The sequence below is a fragment of the Neodiprion fabricii genome, chromosome 1 (assembly GCF_021155785.1).
Source record: "Neodiprion fabricii isolate iyNeoFabr1 chromosome 1, iyNeoFabr1.1, whole genome shotgun sequence".
In the NCBI taxonomy this organism is placed as follows: Eukaryota; Metazoa; Arthropoda; class Insecta; order Hymenoptera; family Diprionidae; genus Neodiprion; species Neodiprion fabricii.
In genome coordinates, this window is record NC_060239.1 from 33,677,757 (window position 1) to 33,698,620 (window position 20,864).

Sequence of the window (20,864 nt, forward strand, 5' to 3'; positions counted from 1 at the left end):
GTTTTCTTGGCCGTCAAAAGGAGCCACTTTTCATCCGTGAGGACAGACCGTTCTTGTAGGATCCCGTCGTCCCTTCATTTTTTTTAAACTTTTTTTTTTTTTAACTTTGTTCTTTTTTCTTCATTCGGTAACGGCTAGGCTGGTTGGAATTATATGGGTGTGAGGCTGAACGGTGTTCGAAAAGCCTTACTACATGTTTTCAAACTTTTATGAGCTACCGGTTTTTACATCGCACATGATGCATGACGGGATAAAAAGTTTCATGTGCATAAACGTCAAGATTTAAACGTCGACTTTTTTCGAGTGAAATTCTCAGTACTAATACCAATACCCTGAAAACGTTGAAACCTATTATTCGGAATCAAGGTGTGAAAATTATTCCTTAAATCCCAAATCACCTTCCATGCATCGGATCAGAATTATGAAAAAAGATTTAGAAAAATTTTCGTTCGAACATTATCCAGTATAAAACTCTGCGTAACGACTGTGTAATTAGGAATAAAAAAAAAGTTTCACACCGTGCTATGCGGGGTTAAAAAAAAGAGGTCACAGGTCTCAGAGGTCTACGCAAATGCAGTACCAACCGTTGAACAATCACTGCAGCTAAGGTCAAGAGGATCACTTGGTCAGCACTGAATTGTTCGATTAGTTACGGGTTATTATTCAGACGCGGTTATAAACTAGACAAGAAAAAATCGTCTACGTCTCGCCTCGTATAAAATCTTGCGTGTACAAAGATTTCTCATTGTCGGTCTGTGTTTCTGGTCTCTGCGGACCGACTGTGGAGAAAGATTCAATTTGGTATATCTGTTGGTACCACCGGTAACCGAAAGTCTTTATTTGCATTGTTTTTTGCAAATGTGTACAAAACACGAGGAGTGAGTAAATAAAACAACGAATCGTGATGAAATGTATGAATCTATATATGTATACATGTATAAAACATTCGTCTTCAGCCCGATGTAGGGTTTCGTATCCTACTCTCGAATCATCGAGTGTATCTTTTTTCAGAAGAAGTTTGTTTACCGGGAATAAAAATTTGCAAGCCAAGAAGAGATGCCGAGGTGAGATGAATAAATTTCAACCCACATATTCTTCGGCTGATCGCTGAGCGCGGCTAAACGCTTTTGCAGGTCACACGACGCGATACTTTCTTCCATAAGTTATAATGGCCGGATGACTTTTCATAAATAATTACCCTGCATCTAAGGCAAATTAAATTACCGAGTAGCTTCCCGCTGTGCGAACGGCGAATAGTTAGACGAACACCGGTGCGAGGAAGATGGTACAAGGTGCTAAAGTCAGGGATAATTTACTCCTCCGCACAATCACGGTATCACGTAGATTATTATTTGACTCTGTATCCTTATTCAAGAATTGCAGTTCTCTGGAGGTATTATTAATATACCGGCTGCGTTAGAATTACCAGCCAAGGTATTTCCACGCGGTGAATTCGCGCTGCTTTCACATTCTCCCTGCAGGTAGACCCGCGTTAATGTTATAGGTATCTGACAAGTGGTCCGTTACATAGCCAACCGTTTGGAAAAAATTGAATAATTTACGAGCGAGGCTAATGGAGTGTGCAAAACGCGGAGCAAACGCGAGTGAAGATCACTGGGCGAGGTTGAAGGACAACAGAAAGGTCTTTGGACCTGAAGGGATTATTGCTGTTAGTTCCCGCGATTTAAAGGCGACACGTGTGTGTTCACGCGTGAATACTCGCACGCGTGTTAATGTGTGCGTAGACTATACAATCGGGTTATGGAACGTGAGAGTGAGGGTCAACGGCCTTTTTATCTCAACTGTCTTCGGTTAATATAATTTCTCCGCATCATATAAAGAGAAGGAGAAAAAGAGCGAGAGAGAGAGAGATGAATTGCCCGTTGCCGAGGAATCGTAAAAAACGCCTTCTCGCAAATTTAAATCAGTAGGTCCATATACTCATTACCTTTCAGCCGAGTGTCCAGATCGAGCAAATGATCCCGTTCGTGTCCTTATACATGTACAGTTTTACCCGCAGCCTCGCTGCCGCTTTTGAAATTGAAAATTGCTTAATGGATTTTTTCCTAGTACCTCACCGCAGGTGCGACTCCCTATACTATCCTACGTATAATTGAATCCAGGAGTATAATGCGTGTATACGTGTACGCAATTACTCGGATGGATTTTAAGCCGCGTGCTAAGAACGGAAGTCGGCCGGCGTGAGAGCCTTATATACCTACTCAAGTGTCTTACGCGAGTTCGGCCGCTTTGTGAGGATCACGATCTCTCATTAAACGCCAATTTGTCGTACATTTGCGGAGAAAGTGACCGTGCGTATTATACGCGTATATTATAGGTACGTACGTCGGTAATGTAGTTTTTGGGAGCGACCGAAATTACAAACGGGGTCAAGCTTCGCCGCCTTTCTTCACTTTTTCCGACCGGAAAGTACGTAAATTATACTCGGCATAAAACGTGGGCGCGGTTGCGTATTTTGATGGAAATAAACAAATTCGCAAACCTTGTTTATCTCTTATTGGTTTACATTTTTCTGTGCCCTCCTTCTTCTTTTGGTTTAATTCTTGTTTCTGATCGTCTGCTGAAATCGAGTTCAACCGAGAAACTTGTTTGCGAACGGGTAGGTATATTTACGATAGCGATAACCGATAACGCCGTGGAAACTCGACACGCCGGCTAAACTTCCACACGAGCATACGATCACTGTACACACAATTTTCAAATAAACTCGAGCGGCCAACTACAAAAGTACAATTTTAATCCCGACTACAGTTAAACGAATATACTAGAGCCCATACAACAGATGACACCCCAAATTAATTGACTAGATTTTCACTTCTGTCCTGCAGTCTGTATTTTGAATTTCACATAAAAAAATGAAACACCGAGATCCTTTCATTCGAAAAAAATTCAGAAAAATAGTGACATTCCGCCTGAGTGTAGGCAACCGATGACGATACCGAGTGTGACCAAAATTAAATGCCTTGGGACGAGACGATATCGCCTGCACACAGGCGCATCGGTGATATATTGTCTGCGCCTAATGGTAACAAGCGCATCGATATTTTCACCGTTGTAGCAGAAAAAAACCACAATTTAATTACGGAAATGACGGTAATCAAATATACGTGTTTTTTCATTCTCGTTCCCGGGTATTTTCAATCGCGCAATCACGAAAGCTACACTATTCCAGTTGTGGCTCACTCAAACGAGGTCCGAGTAAAAATGATTGAAATTTCTCAATTCATTAGCATTTCGTTAGCGAAAGGTTACCCCAGTTTCGAGATGTCGTAGATAAAAGCGCGACACGTGTAAGTGAGTAATATCTGTCTTGCAACAGAGGGAGAAAGGCGGGCGTATCTTCGTAAGTTATTCAAGTCATTTCATGTATGAATATTAGCGGGAGCGCAACAGGTGCCTCGGGAAGTTCGTGATGTAGTAGCGTCAAGTTAGTGCCGCCATCTATTCACAGCGTGAACAGCGTGACCCACTAATTGTTGGCAAGAAAGAAACCGGCGTTACGTTCAAGTAGCTCGGGTTGCGTGACGTCAGGCGTTTGGGGCGTTGCGAAAGGCCGATGTTCTGCTGCGAGGCGCGTTTGAAACTCATCTCTTACAATTAGTCGGCGCGGCGTGAGGATTCGTCTGAAGGGATGCGGGAAGAGTTGACGCAATAACGGGTGAAATCATTCGTCGTGTCCGTTTAAACGACCGGGTGGATTTTTTTTATAAATAAAATGTCAAACACCTCTTGATAGACCGGCTAAATTACAGCAACGACGTTGCTCTTCTTTTTATCTCCCGTTGTAGTAGATAAAGATACAGGACAATGTTTATTTGCTTACTCTATCCCCCCCCCCCCCCCCCCCCCCTTCTCGCTCTCTCTCTCTCTCATGCTCGATCCATCGATTTATCTTGGAAATTCCCTGACAAGCTCTTAAAATTCAACCTCACATTATGATAATTTACAGTATTTACCGCTCGGTTGCATAAGCATTTCTCAAGCCAATATATGGCGACGTGAATATTTATTATTACTTCATGGTTGTTGTTTAGATTTTTTTTCATTCTCTTTTCACGACTCTCGTCACGTCAACGTTATTATAATACTATTATAACCGCTACGAATTCCTGTCCAGTTCTTTCTTTCTTTCCATATAAATACAATGTTACTTATAGCGTATAAGTATATTCTTCGCTAAATTAGGTAGCAGCGCAGCTGACGGAACGATCACTTATTGATAAAGCGAGGATAAAACTGGATCTGATTATTTTGAATTCTTTTCAAATTGATTTTCGCTGGAAGCCAGAGACTCCAGTCGGTTTATGGTAATCATCGTGCTAGAACGTTGGGATAATTTTGTTTGAAATCATACACGTATCTCGGCTCCTTGCCGGTGAGTGTGATGCCGCCATGCTTTTGCATAATTATAACATCAATGCACTATTACACTCACATTTTTTTCCAACCTCGTGCAATTGCAGTATTACAAGTATGCACAGCGAGTGAAAAATCGAAACCGCGCCTTCGCCGCGCTCTCAGCTGCCGTAAAAGTTTATCACCGCCATTAACGATACTTTTTACCACCTTGATAATATCGACCTAACGTGAGCTTGTAATTGATTCAAAGTGTGTGTAGGTAAATGTACATCGGATATACGGGAGATGCAACTCGTTGCCGCGATAAAGAAGCGAAACCTAAAAAAAAGAAAGAAAGAATCTCCGCAAAACCAGTTACGTCCCGATTCAGTTCACTTCGATGAAACGATTCGGTAGCTTATACACGGCTGGCGATGAAGGAAAGAGTTTTCAACAGAAAACTCTTGTTTCGCGTATCACGCGTGGTGTACTTTTATCGCCGAAAGTGGTTAGTCAAAGGAATTAAGGAACTGATCGTAAGAGAAATTAGAGCTGATAATGCAAAAAATGTTCACTCACCCTGCGACAGAGCTCGGCACTGACAATAGCGAGATTGGCGAGTGGTTGAAAAAGGACATCGTGAAATTCGGGATGATTGCGAGCCAAGTGCCTAGCGTACAATTCACGAGCGCTGCAGAGTGCCTCTCGGAATTCATCTTCAGCGTGCAGCAGCTTCTCGGTAGCTCTATACCGCCTGTCGGTGTCTGAAAATCAGGGCAAAAAATATGTCTCGAAAATGGAATCCAACAATGCCGTAATTACTACTGTTACCACGATCGATAATCCCACAATTACGTTTGAGGAAAAGCGACGCGCGACGCGGTCTTCGAGCTGTGCGTTTTGTAAGAAAGTGATCAAGCTTGACTGTATCGGCCCAATGAGATTCCAGAACAATTCGGAAATTGCAGTAAGATTTTCTCTCGCGGAAGGTTCAACAACCCGCGACACGTCTCTGGTAGCGATAAAAGGGACTCGATATTCCGCATCTTCCGAGGAGAAAATTTTCCCGAAACGATGGCGGTTATCAAACTGCACCGCGCGTGCAGCTTTAACCACTTTGCAAATCGTTGATACGGAGAGTATACGGGCCGAAACATGCACACGGAAGACCAGAGAAAGTATCGCGCATGCTCGAGGCAATGACGTTCGGTATATCGTGGTGGAAACATTGTACCCGTGCTACTGGTCTAAAACGTGCCGAGAAGAATTACACAGGGAGGAAGTCAGTGAGCCAGGCATGAATAAGAAAATTAATCGGAAAGGGATGTAAAGCGAAAACGTGATCCGCCCTTCTCGGCGTGTTTTTCCCCTCCAATTCACTCGTCTTCGGAAACTCACCTCCGATTGGGTTGAACTGCCGGGCAGAATCCTCGATCAGAAGGACGTCGCCGTGAAGAAGAGCGACGTCTGCGGCCGGATCGACTTCGGCCCGAGATCCGGCGAGCAAAAGCCTCGGTCGACAGACCCTGAATTTGAGGAGAACGGAAGCGACAACCGAGGACACGGGTCCGGGGGAAACGGCAGGCAACTGTAACAGAAAGAGGAACAAAAATGGTGAATTAGTGAGGTCGAACGAGCTGCGTAAAGCCGGAGTTTGACAAAGGCGATTGAAACGGTGCCAAATCCGTTCCTGATTCGTATTCTCGCAAGGTGTTTTTGCGAAAGTTAATTCGCGCAGCAGCGAAGACGATTTTCGAACAACAGTCACGAGTCGAAAGCCTCCTCCGGCTGCAGCTGTGCAACGCACCGTGCAGTTTTGACTTACTTCACGATAGCATTGCCGAGGCGCAAACTTCTGGCATCCGCAAATAGCCTTTATACATCGGCTAGCTTCTCGGCAACAAAGAATTCGACCCATTAGACCTCCTGCTACATCGCAATAACGTCCAGGGCGCAGCGGCTTAGAGTGAACGGTAGGCCGTCCACCTTGGCCACCTTGGCCACGGACCTTGCCAAAGCCACAATTTCTTCACCTATCGCCACCGGTCCAGCATGTAGCGTTTATTCTTAAATCTCTTCTGAATGTTCGATACCGCGGTATAGATTTTACTTAATTTATGTACCCCTGCGGCGTGAAGCATGGAGTGCAGCCCTTATTTCCGGTGAATTTTTGGCGATTTTGAAATATTTTACCTAAGGTTTTTAGTCGGGTAACCTTCAACTTTGATTTCAGCTCATTTTCAATATTATCGACGACCACGCCACCAACTACAGGGTCAAGCACGCAGTTCCTAGGCTTTGAAATCGTTGACGATGAATGCAGAATGCACAGATTTTTACTCCTGAAAACTGGCTGGAGTGAAGGTGTGCTAAAGGTATAGTGATGACCGTTTACCGAACATATATTCGCAACGAAGAGGTTTCAAGCAGCTTTGCAGCTGGGTAATTACATGCAAATGATATTCGCATCTGAGTATCTAATTGTAATATTACTTTCAACTGACCGTAGAGGTTTTTTTTTTCAAAAGTGTAGCTGCAGCAGCAGCAGCGGCAGCAACTCGCAGTCTCTTACGTCGAATGCACATAGATTGTGGATGTAATTCTATCCTCGAGTCGTATCTTAGTGGCTGTTTAACGCGCTGCGTGAGGTTGGGCTATCTATCCTCTATCTTTCTCTTTTTCTCTCTGTCAAAAGGGACACGGTAAGCTGATTTAACCCGCAGTGTTTGTTTTAGATAAACTTTGGCAGCACTTCTCGACGGTGATGTCAGACTGATCTACTCCACTCTCCATTCTCACTTCTCAGAATCTTCCTCTTGGACAAAAATATACGCGGCAAGCTGCTGCAGCCTTTCCGTTGGAATCGAATGCACACCGCAGGTGTTTGTTACGCGATTTGAGGGAGGTAGCGAAAAGGTGGATCGAATCTTACTCGCGAAAATAGTAAAATAGAGAACGAGCTGTTGGACCGAAGAAGAAAAGTTGAAAGGTATCGATTCCCACCGTCGGTTCTCACATTTGACTCGAATCGCACGAAGTGGATCAAGCCTCGATATTCGGACGATTCGTTAAATATATAAATATATATATATACATACATATTCCATCAAACAAACGCCCACTGTCGCATTTAATATAGCCAAACCGGCATCGTAAGCCTGAATCTAAATTGCATAATTATACAGCCGGGTTCTCTCGCGCTCTCATGCGCCGTTCCTCTCACTCTCGTAATTTTTTTCTGATTCTTTTTCTCTCGTGCTGCAGGACTTAATCCAGCAGTTTGAAGCTTCAGGGGCCCCACATGCATGCCAGGAGAATAACAAGATAGTAAATTGTTGGGAGTGTGTGAATGCAGTATAATTGTTGGGTTATGTATTGACAAAAATGTTTTCTGTCCTATTTTCACTCACTTTCCACGCCTAATTAAATTTGTCGAAATAGTTTGGATTTTCGACGTTACGGTACGCGGAGTAAAATGCGTGTCTGATTTATTTCAAACTGCAGTGCAATGGTCGATCTTTTCTGTTTGATAGTCGTATTTTTTCTATCCGTGGTTACGAGATTCTGAAATATGTTACTTCTAGATGTAGTAAGGACTTCGCTAATGGTTGATGGGGTGCGAATATTCTAATTATCATTGTTTAAAAACGTGTATGAGTAAGAGGGTAAAGAAATACTTTTGGTTTTTAACTTCTTCTGATTGGTGGGGGTGCTTTCTTCAGACGTGCGTGCCTAACCTTTTTGGGAAGAGATTTAAGAGGTCTCGTGCTGTTGCGAAGGACACATTGGTAGGTTAATAAAGGTTGGCTAGTCTTTGGAATTTTTGGCTCTTATTGTTTTGGAGAACCTAGATCATAAGCTATGTTCTTCGGTCAATTCCAAGTTTCGTTGAGTTTTCCCTAACCGTAAGACGTACAGGTATATTGTTTATTGCACTGCGTATGAGTTGTATAAATCAGAATGGTACGCAAGCCCTGCGCTATATACGTAAATACATATAAATAATCTGCTGCCACAATATAAATAATACTAATTAGTGTGCACGCATAATCAAAAAGATAGGGAACCAGCGGGGGGAAGGTAATAAAAATATCAACGAAGTTAACCGGTCACGCTGTTTAAATGCAAATATAAATTCCGATTCTTTGGTGAATCCGGCTCGCCGCCGCGATTAGGTGGTATGAAAACATCAAACGGCTTTCGCTCGATTAAATTGAGGCTTATAATATTCCCGTCTTTCTACCCGCGAGTCACCCTTTCCCCCCTCTCGATGTATCCCCGCTTACGATTAGATAATTGCGGTTATTAGAAACAATGGGAGAGTTCCGACCTCCGTGGAAGTCTTCGTGAACCTGGACACCCGTCATCCATCGTCATCGGTGCTCGGTGCACTCGGAACGGTCCGTTGGCTAGAAGCGCACATCCTGCCTCACCCATCCAACGAGCAACCTATGGTATAGATATATACGCACGAGTATATCGCAACAATGTGCTTTGTCGCAGATCGATTATCAATGGGGTTAAACCACGGTGAGGCAACGACTGTGTTTGCTACACAGAACGAGTCGTTGTCAAGGAACAGACAGCGGTATAAATACCCATTGACACATTGCGGAATGAAAAGAATAGCACCGAGAGATTGCTTTCCAAGGTATCTTCGAACAACGTTTGTGTGTCCGTAACAGCTTACTATGCGATTCATTTCTCTCTCTCTCTCTCTTTTTGTATCTCCATTTCTGAGAGAGGATTGACTTACGGCGTTTCTTCACCCGCGAACAAATTACTCCACGTTTATGAGTCGCACTGTAAGTCGCGTAGTACGCGTGGCCAGTGGCTGCATATTGGTCACGGTCCAAGACTAATTGGCTCGCAACCCAGCCCAACCCAATCGAACCGATCCCTAATCTAGATCATTACAACCGCGGTCGGTATCAAAGGTATTCGAACATGGAGTATATACATGGTGAAGCAATAAAAATTTTCAGATTACTTCTGCCAAGTCCAAAGTGCAGACGCGTATTATATGCTGAAACATTTCGAACCATTGCCAAATATCATTCATATTTTTCAATTGGCTTCGAAGAACCGAGCTTTTCGACTTCCCCGATCCACTACTTTGTTGAATGATCAGAATTGTCAAGCTTTACCATATTGATACTTATTTTAGTACACGGTTCGCCATCAAGGTGAGATGATCGCGTATTCCGAAAGTATATAGGTATATATATTCTCTGTGCCGAAGATTGCAGCGAGAAGATGCATGAGCAAAAGTTGAGCTGACAATGAACCCGGATCGTTGAACGCGTCGATAATACAGCATAAAACGCAATACGCGTGTGTCATGTAAGAAAATCAGACCTCGAAAAAAAAGCAATAATAACAACAATGATAAATTAGGAAAAAAAAGTAAACGTTATTGAGCACGGTGTATTATTTTCGTCTGAGAAACTTATTGTGCATTTAATCGCACCAAAAGTAAAAACGTGAGGCATACCGCGGTTGAAATGCGATGCTTGTTTTCGCATTGATCAGATGGCAGCCTAAGGCGGAACCTGAATTGCAGTCTGGCGCACGTTGTTGCGGTGTACTTCGACTCTGCTCCACTCCACTCGACTTCGCTTGCTTACACATATACAGCAGCAGCCAGGGTGTATCCTACTTCAGTGAGTCATTGTTAGACAGCGATCAACTGCATCCTGGTGGATGACCGTACAGTCCGAGCCCTTTGTGCCTAAACGTGATTTTCTTCATTATTTCACAGCACTTTTTTGCTCGCGTAATTTTTTCGCCTTTCTTCTGCCCGCGCGCGTTTCGCCGTAACCTCAGACTCCAGTGAGCGTAATTATCACCCCGAGGGAAAACCTGGTGATCTTCTTCAGTTCCCTTTCGCCAGAGGATAAAGTGTGCGACGGAACGAAGATACGAACGGTCGATTGGTATCCGTGCAAAGCAGGGAGCTCGGCTACCGCGCGTGCCGGACAGAGTTTGGAAAGTTTCAACTCAGCGTAATCCAATATCCCGATCGTATCTTCGGTCTGATGGGTGTAATATGGTGGCTGCTGCGTACACGGTGACCAGCCTCTCGTACGGAAAGATACACACCCGAGTCGAGTCTCTGCAATTATTTCTAACACACCCGCTGTGATAATTCTTGGCCTTCGAGAGGCCGTGGCTGACAGTCAAAGACAACGGAACAACTTTATGGTAATCCGTCAAGCTCGCGGTGAAGGATTACATTATGGGCATACGGCACCTGCCTGAAATTATGTTACGTAACCGATGGGCGCCGCGCCCATATACAGGGATTAATTACCTTACCGCAGGGAAAAAGTCGGTGGTATGGGAATAAATAAAATACCTCCGTGAAACTAACTACGCGACGAACATCGGCCATAAAGTATTATCTCACTGCAGGTACGTACGTTATCCGCGTTGCTCAAGGTGGGCAGGTAGGTGCAGACACGTGTAACCAACAGCTTAGGTACGTACGTGTGGCCGTACATCAAGGATTACGCAACGTCGACAATGTTTCACGCACTTCCCTGATATTGCCACGGGGTTAGCTATTTCCTAGTCCTTAACAGGCAAAAACAATTAATCGCAATTAGACGCGACTCAACGGAGTTCAGCCGGCGTAATTCCTCGAGCACTACTGATCCGTGCACAACTTGTCGTGTGCTGGTGAAGTGGGTGGTGAATTTTTTTTTTTTTTTTTTTTTTCTCCGACCGGATGAAACGGTCTCGTGATTAGTGGACCGTCTCAAAAAAATTTTCCAACCACCATCACAGGGCCGTAAAGCGAGAGCACGCGCCAGTTTTCGCGTGGTTAATTTTTATCCCTCGCTGTACCGTATATTGTGAGTCAAAAGCGTATTCGATTAAGATTCATCCTAACATGCATTCGCTCACGTACAATGCCAGGGTACCCTGAACGAGGCAACTGCAGATGCTCTCCAAGTACCTACATCTAGGTAGTTTTGTCCTGTGCTACGTGAGAGTTTCACCACGAGCGAAGACCGTGTGCCTACATCGAGTCACGGTATGCATTGCGAATACAAATCACGTAGCTACCAACCAAGCGTATGTTGAAACGCGTGTCAAGGAATCCGTCAACTTCAGCAGCGATTGTGCGACCTGCACACCGGCAGAATGAATGTGGATGATGCGAGCGAACGAGCGGTAGCGATTCGATGGGTAGGAGGGTAAGGATCATCGGGGACTAATTAACCCGACCGAAAGTCAATCCCACGAGTAGACAACCAAAGTGCGGTGCGCAATTTGAGCAATATGCAACGTTGAAAAGCTCTTCGACGTAAATGCCTTACACGGAGTGTTGTTGCGATAATTTAAACGATTAGAGTATACGGTTGTTTCCTCCTTTACAATTACAAGTCACAATCCTTCTTTCGCAACACGTCACTTTCAGAGCCTGTTTCTTTCGGAGTGCTGCAACGGCATGAATAAAGAAGAGAAATAAAAAAAAAAAAAAAAATAAAGAATAACACAGAAGAAGAAATTACGATGCGCTCAAGAGACTGCAGCGACGCTTCCAACACGTGTCCAACCCACCCACCCCTCCCTCCCTCATCGTTTCTACACATACATCTGCCGTCCCATTACGTATAAACGACGTTTGATGAGTACTGGCGTCGTTCCTCGCTTGCCTTACTTACCACTCTCTCTCATTGTCTCCTCCTCGAGATATACGAGTCTTATTCCCTATCTTGGTATGCGGCTCGCCAAGAGATGCAGTGGTCGCTATATACGTTCCATATCTCCTTCGCCTGATACAGACGGTGTACGATAAAAGTCTGGAAATAATTCTCGTTGCCCGGCTACTCAATTAGGCCAAATTGATTTTAAAACTGCGCGATGACGACACGCGAGTCAGTAGCAATCAAACGTTCCAATTGTGCAGGCATGTGACGTAGGTATCAAACCGCAGCTGGTTTATACGGCGGCGATGGAAATACACGAGTTCAATTCACGTCGGTTGCAGTATATACGTATAGAAGCTTATAAAAATGCGTCTGGACTGATTGCCCATGACTCCTTAGGTCGGGGGTGTGAGTTGAAAATTCGGTGGACTGAATCTTGAGATGGAGAGTGGCAGGAATCCCGTATCCTGAGACCATAAGTGTTTAATCCTGCCACACCGAACAATCGTCGTTTGTATAATACGCGAGGAACTGTGAAACTATGCAAATACACCTACATTATATATGTTGGTTAAAAACAAAGCCGCACAAGAGATTATATCCTAATACACTTTACAACCGTCAATTTGCTCGAGAGCCACGTTTGTCACGTAACGCAAGCCCAAGGCCACCTATAGACACTCATACGTATGCAGCCGGGATGCCGAGGCGGTGTATAATGTACACTTGAGGAGGAAGAAGAAACTATGTACCGAGCTCGACTATTCCATGTGATAACTAAAATTGTAAGCCAATTTCATACTCGGTATATCCTACGCTCGAATTACGAGACTAGGTCGATAAATTGTGCGCAATGAAAACAGGACTGTAGGAAAATGTAGAAATCTCTTTACCCCTCCTTCCGCATCTCGCAAACATCCGCTTTGACGAATGTCATCGAAGTCGACATTTGTTCCTCCTTCGCGACAGTTTTCAATCGTGAATCGTGACGAATTTGCGGTATGTAGGTATAATAAATGATGCATCGAGGTCTCGCAGCGTGGATCGGCCAAGCTGAAAGACATCGTTAAACTGCATGTCGTATCGCCGACTCGTTGTCAAAACCAAGCGGTTTGATTGGTCGTGGTTGTCGGATCTGCAAGAAATTGCCGAGTCGTTTCAGCATGAATGAAAAATTGCCATTCGGAGAGCGTGCGCGCAACGCTTATATGTATATACAATATGTATACACATGTGTACATGCAAGTATGTGTATGTATACCTTACACCTATGCTGCCCCCATGCCCGTTTCTCTACACGGCGCAACGCGATGTATTAAACATGGGGAACTCCTTCGCCGCATTGAAATATTATCTAGCAAATTGTTCAATTGTGAATTTAGATTGCAGGCACGACATAGGAATCGAGTCAGAATACCAGCTCCTATCGACTCATCCACGTTCACTGTAGAAATTAAGGTGAACAATCATTTTTTCATCACTTCAAGTTTGAAGCAGTCGGTCATATTATCACTCGTCTAAGAGTGTCGTATAACGCTTAATTATACTTCAAAATCGCGCAGGTGACGAATCGATGAACTGAGAGTTTCAACTAGTCGAAAACTCGACGAAGATCAAACGACCCAATCGTTTATCGTCGCAGAAAAAACTAGTGGTCCAAAAATTTTTTTTCTAACGATAAAGATTACCGGCTTTGATTAACCGAATAAATATAAGCGAGTTAACGAACACGAAATCCGAACACCAGGCTGTTATTATACCATCAGGTGCAAAGGAAGCACGTAAACTCTTTTTTTGTTAAACATACCGAAAGCCTCTCGATCTCGTTCCTTTTTTTTATACACAATTTATTTGTACTTTTTTCTACATCACTGATCGCGGACTAGAAATGCTATTAATAATCGTGATTTTCATTATGAGTCATCGTCGTTAACCTGACGTGTTACGTAACGCGTGCACTAGCGCAACATTTATTACACTTACACCGTAGATAATACAATAATATGAACTTACGCATGTTGTAGAGGTATACGTATGACGAATCGATTTGCAGAGAACTAAATTTTGCAATAAACTCCTCGCGTGCTGGTTCGCCTGTCGACATGTATCTAATCCGTTAACCGCAAATATAGTGTTACCTTATACCGCATGGTGACTGCTGATGCAGTCTGTGTACGATACGCATTGCCAAGTAAACTTGAATAACACTTTTAAGCATGTATTGTTATAAGAGAATATTCGATATATTATATCTTCCGTAATGTTCCGATAGCGAAATTTTCACGAATGAATGATTACTGAATTGCAATGTATAGGCGAAAGAATTGAGAAATTGTGCGAAAATTTACTCACCACTTATACCAGCCTTCGGAGTTAAGTTAGATTATACATTATTTTATACGTATGTTTAGGAAAAGTGAATTGAAGATTTTCTTCAATCCTTGTTCGTTACTTTAGTTCTCGTGTGTTTACAGAGATCCCACCTTAAAAAATTCCGTATACAGAGTGAAATTTTCGCAAAATTTCGAAGAAAATATTGAAAAAATTTCAAAATTTGGACAGTCTCTTAGACTCCAAGCTCAATTTCAACAGCTTTCTACAAGCATAAACGAAAAAAATATGTTTCTTCGGAAAAGCTGACATGTTTTTAATAAAAAAAAACAATTGTTTAAAAATATTTTTGCAGCGGCGAAAAAACGGATAAAAACAAAATGCATAAAATAAGAATTATAAAACTGCACGGAATACGTAACGCGGCGGTTAATGCGGTTTTATTCGATCTATTTATGTCTGCTGAAATAGATTGCACGTTCCTTCACATATATGGATGTGCAATAATAAGGCTTTACCATACATACGAAGGAAAAAAGTTCGTCGTCCAAATTGCAACCGTTTCGCGAGTTAGATTTACGCGAACGGATCCGTTGATAATCTGCGTCTTTGAAGTCATCCGGGTGAGATTCGATTCGGCGTATAGTAGCTCGATTCCGATGAGGCGAGAGGCAGCGAGCCGTGAAAGTATACCTATAGAAAAGTTGTATAAAAAAACCGTAAAATGAGAAAAAAAAAAAAAATTAAACAAAAATATTCGGAGACTCGGATCGTCAGAACCGCGCGACTTTGGCCGTAGGCGCTGATCGGACGCTTTCTGCGACGATTGCGTAAGTCGATATGTACACGTGCATACATATACATATAACGAACACGCGTCGCACAGACCCGAACCATGACAAAAAAAAGTGTACGAATCGCAGGAAGTCCGGATGCCACGGTTCTTCCGGTCGTTATCTCACCACTCAGAGCTTCGCGGAGATCTGATGGCGGCGTTTTTTTTTTTACTGTACTCTTGTTTCGAATTTGCAGAATTTCGAAAGCACCTAATTCCAAATTATTTTGTGGTAAAAGTTGAACTGAAGAAATCAAACTTTTACTAAAGAGAAAAGTTTCGAATAGTCCGAAACCCGACGGCTCAAGTTCCGAAATGCGAGATTCCGAAAATTTAAGTTACGATAGAGTAAAGTTCTGAAAAATAACGTTTCGATAGAGTAAAATTCCGAAATTTAAAATACACTCACACGGCGTAATTTACTCAACGAGTGGGTGTAAAAAGTCAGAATGACCTAGATTCAGAACGTAAAAATATCGAAAATCCAAAACAAAGAAAGATCAAAGTGGTGAAATTTCAGCGAGCCAGAAATTCACAGAACTAAAAATCTTCGATCATTCCGAATATGGATGCTACAGGTTTTTCAATTTTCTCATTTTCGCACTTTCACTTTGATGTTTCGTCGAAGTTTGAGTTCTTTACTTTAAGTTTAGCCCCGAAAAAAGCGGAAATTGGCGCTTTTAGGAACTCGTCAAATTCTAAATTTTAACCCTACCCCTGTATTGATACCTAGTGTATATATATACGTGTGTGCAAAAATGAATCGATTCGAACGAAGCTATACATGTCATACCTACCTACCCCATGATGCATCGGGTCGCGCAATGATCGTGATTGGCGATAAGTCGAGCAGCGAGAAAGTCAACGACCCGAGACTACGACCCAGGTCTGAACCGTTTCGTAAGGTTTAGTCAGAGCTGCAATACAGCCTTTTTATTCTTCTTCTTCTTCTTCTTCATTGATAACGACGCGCGGATGAGTAAAAGAGCCGCGCGAGCTTTATACTTTCACATTATACATACTCATACTTACTTACACAGCGAGGAAATTAGCGATAACGAATCACGTCGACGCGTTATACACGACGGTGAAACGACTCGTGATTTCAGTGATGCAATAATTTCTTGAGTTGAATTAATTAAAAGTAAAATCATTCAATGGGAAACAATTTTTTTAATTCAGACAATTTTTTTTAATTCAACCTAATTCATTTCACTTCATGAATTTCAATTTTTTTCCTCAACAATTCTCAATAATTCACTGAAATCCAAGTTAGTCCAATTCAATTCATTCCTTTGTATTGCATGTTAATTGAAATTATATTTTTTTTAATTCACTCTAATTTTTGCATTTCAGTTTAATTTTTTTTTCTCCGTAGACACGTAATTCTGACACGAATCCAAACTAATTCGAATCAATTTGACTTAATTTTCCATAATTCAGTTATTTCTCAGTTAATTTTCGATAATTCAGTTGATTCTCATTGATTCTAGTCAATTACAATTGATTCACAAACCTATTGATACAACAATGTAGCGAATCATTTTCCCCTCGGTTACCTATATATAGATGCTGCGGGTCAGAATATCGAGTGTCTTTCAGAGGATTGAGTCAAGCCGAGAGAGTAATTAGCGTAATTAGCCAATAGTCGTGCTGGTTTGGTGTTTGACCACTTTCTGGACGTGCGCGCGGGGTGGTGGAAGTACTTAAGGCTGTTCAGCTCCCGCGTTGATTCATAGATGACGGAAGCTGCTTATTAGCTCGATTAATGCATGCCCAGTCACGACTACAAGCCTCGGAAAGCGGCTCGACTGTTTTTAAAATTGCACGGATAACCCGGACCCCGTGTGTTTATGTTGTAAATGCAGCTTCGGCGATTGATGAAGCGATTAATCGTTAATCTGCAATCATTATAATGACGGAAGTTTCAAGATGAAACCAGTTCTCATGAATGAGTAAGTGAGTGTTCACGTAGCGGTAAAGTTGAGGAAACGCTGGATTCGGATCGTTTTTAGGGTCGGATTTACGTTGGAAAAAGAAAAATCAGTTCTCCTTTCAATGATTGTATTATTAGTTTATTGCGAATAAATTCCTGACTGCAGATTTATTTTTTCACTCATAGACAATCAGTTTCGCGCGTACTTTATGCGGAAAAAAGGAGCGACGGAGAATAATCTGCTTGACATGTTTGTGCTCACTTTTGACGTGAGAATTGTTTAGACGCGATGATTACGGGTGCTAACAACCGCACGGTATACGTGACAATTGAATTTAATCGGTTTTACCTTCGGATGAACATTCCAGGTAGGAACGACCGAGGTAACGAGAATGATATAATGATGTCTGATAGAAAATAAAAGAGAATAAAAAAACAACAACAACCTACTCGTATAGAAACGGCCCACCAACAGTTTTAAGTTAAATTTAACCTGTACATCTCGTGTCAAAATTTCTACATACAAAAAGAGTAATTAAAATCACTAATTCCAACTTCAATTGTGTCAAATTGACGCAGGTATGTTATTTATGCACATTGTAGTACCTATACCTACGTAAAATTTAACAATAATAGAAAAAGAAAAAATATACGTAGACCGATTATAAGGTATTTTTTTGACAGGGTGTTTTTCTTGTAGGCGAGTAAATAGATGTACGTATCTTTACCCCTCTCTCTCTCTCTCTCTTTCTCTTTCTTCTTCTCTTATAACGTACCGAAAAGAAACCGTGCGCGATTGGTTTGTCAGATGTAAATTGCAAAAGGTACGACAAGGCGGTGCTGCTTATATTGAATTACATGGAAAAGATGACGACATCCAAAAATGAAATCCGAGCCCCTCGCCCTCTCAATGAATGAACAAAAAAAAAAAAAGGAAGAAAAAATAAAATACATAAATAAAAATAAAATAATCGAATGAATAAATAAAACGTCTACGTCGATAAATAACAACGCCTCTTGGAGAAAATACATGATATCGAGGGCACCTTCGTACCTGCATAAATTATGATACAATGTATACGCCCGACTACTCGTTGCAAAAAAATCGTCTCGAAAGCAATTATAATTGGCATAAAGTAACAGCGTCGCGCCCACTCGCGGTGTGGGTCACCGGGCTGGTCCTCCCTGACGAAAAAGGTGCCAGCACTGGGCCACAAGGCCGCATCGTGGGAGGTGGCGGTCGGACGAGCTACCGCGCTAGTCGCAGGGCTGCGGGGCCAAGAGGGAGAGAGAGACAGAGAGAGAGAGAGAGAGAGAGAGAGTGAGAGAGAGAGGAAAAAACGAGAGATGAAGATGTAGAGAATTCTCGGGTCAGGCTAGGTCATCGCCGGAGAAACGGTTTCACCGTTTCGCGTCGACTCGAACATCTTTACAGCAAAGACGGAACGTCCAACCGGAAATAGCGTCGCCGGTCACCGAGTCCGCTCTCCTTTAGTCTGGACCATTATGTTAAACACACCGTGCAATACGTGATGTAGAATACACTGCGATATTGCATTTGACAGAGTGTTAAAGATGTCGAGCGTCGTTGAATTGCAATTCAGTTATATGGACGATTAATTTTTTTAATTAAATGTTTCAGTAGTCTATACGTGGTACATAAATTCCGTATGTGAACCACGCGGAAATCCGACCGTCTGCACTCGAGATTGAATTCGATTGATTCCATTATTTGCAGATTGAATGCGATCAAAGAATTGGAGGAACGGAAGGGTCAACGACAGATTGAATTGTGGCAGACGGTGCTTGATCACTACCAAAATACGAACCCACGCTTTTGCAATGAATCATCATAACATGGGGGATACGATGAATGACGCGGTTGGATGGAGAGGAGGCGAAATTTGCAAAATTGCTAACGCGATCAGTTCAACTTTGCACGTGTGAGCGTCCTTCGTCGCGTGACTGGATATATCTTGTACGTATGAATGCATAAATATACATATATACATGACATCTTTTTATGCACATGGGAGTATCTACGTAGGTATATATATGTATACACCTGTATGCCCATACATCTCACTCTGTGTCGCGGTACAAGCGCGTGACGTTTGCAGGAAATTCCGTTACATGTACTCCGATTATATGTATCGAGTATCTGTAAGATAAGTACCGTATGTTCTCCACCTTTCGAATAATCGTTATTCATCCCGGACTACCGAGGCGCAACGCCGTTGCGAGGGTCACGGGGTCCAAGAGTGAAATAAAAAAAAAATCGACATTTACTTCTCAATTAAAGTTGAGCACCCGGAGTTTTGTATGTTAATTTTCCAGGCAATAACAAGACGATTACGAATGTTTCAAAATATGTCAATGATGTTTTCTTTTTTTTTTAGCTCTCGCAAAATGTCAAATGACAAACAACAACGACTTAATGTGCAAAAATTTATTATTTTATTCATCGGTGAAAATCGAACAGTGCCGATTATACTTGGAAAATTTCGCACTAAATTAGCAAAATTATTCCGAATATCACGAGCAAGGTGTTTATATAACGTGTATCAGAGTTGTTAACATAAATCCTGTGCAAAATATCTCGGAATGGAATTTCTGTCGAGATTATACACATACATACCTTGACAAGTATACAATAGTTATATGCGGTTCTGGTTCACCAATTCAGCCATATTATACGAATCCATACACATGTACGTATGTATTCGCGAAGAAACCAGTCTACCAAAAGAACAAAGTGGTTAGAAGGTTGCCCCGAAGGTTGAGAGCTGAGATCCGCGAACTGGACAACAATGCGACTCGATGTATAACAATTTGTATCCATGCGTACTAATGCAGATATCTGCTCTACTTACTTTCCCGTCAAGTCCATCACCTAAACTTTTCTCAATATTTGCATATCCGTTCGCTTCTCCGCCGTTTTACTTCTGCCGCGTGGAGGTATTAAGTTGATGGTGATTGCGGCATCAGCATCAGCAGCCACGGTGTTCAAGAACGTTACGATCATTACCTATATTACGACCTTATTACTACGAGTAGTTTACGATATACGTTGAAAACTTGGCGAATACGATTTAAGGACTGTTTGTAGAAGCGCTGCAGTCAAAAGTGAAACGATGAAAGATCCGATCGTATATTTCGAACCGAGTATCGAGTTGTTGGTATGAGAATCATCGGCAAATCTCTGCTGGGATACGAAAACCGAGACAAGGCAAACGAGGTGTTCGGTATTAATAGGAATTCCACCCACGGTTTAAAAATATATGTATAAATACGGTATACCTTTCATCGTTGAGTGAAAAAAGTCAATGTAAATATTCCGAATGTCGTTACGCATCGGGTGCTTTCCGCGAGGTGAAAAATGCAGTCGTATCGCGATACCGGCGACCTTTGTCACGGCCCTGAACGACCTGGTGATAACCGTCGTTCAAAGCCCCGCATTGGCGCACGTCTTGAAGCCGATAGCCGGGCAATGAATCCGAGGAATCGGAGAGACGTGTGAAACGCGGATAAATTCAGCGACAGCAGTTTTAATGTCTGTGCATTAAAGAGAAAGAGGGATTTGGCGAAATCGGATGATAGTTAATTGAAAGAATTTAGCAAAATATCTAAAAGTATAAAATGGAATAAGATTTTGGCGGAACGTTCTGCGTATACGCGTTACGATGACCATGTATATGTATAAGCAACGTCGTTTATTATTGTCCATTTAGAAATGTTACATTAT

General features: G+C 42.4%; 1 protein-coding gene across 4 annotated transcripts in view; it reads right to left on the minus strand.

Annotated features, from left to right (window-relative positions):
* The window catches only part of LOC124187707, a 106,883-nt gene that overhangs the window by 67,718 nt on the left and 18,301 nt on the right, over window positions 1-20,864 (minus strand). For all 4 annotated transcript variants that reach the window (XM_046579763.1, XM_046579764.1, XM_046579762.1 and 1 more), the window contains exons 2-3: window positions 5,758-5,947; window positions 4,939-5,123 (exon numbers count right to left, since the gene is read on the minus strand). In XM_046579763.1, the coding sequence (XP_046435719.1) occupies window positions 4,939-5,123; window positions 5,758-5,947 (375 nt within the window). The remainder of the gene's footprint in view (window positions 1-4,938; window positions 5,124-5,757; window positions 5,948-20,864) is intronic.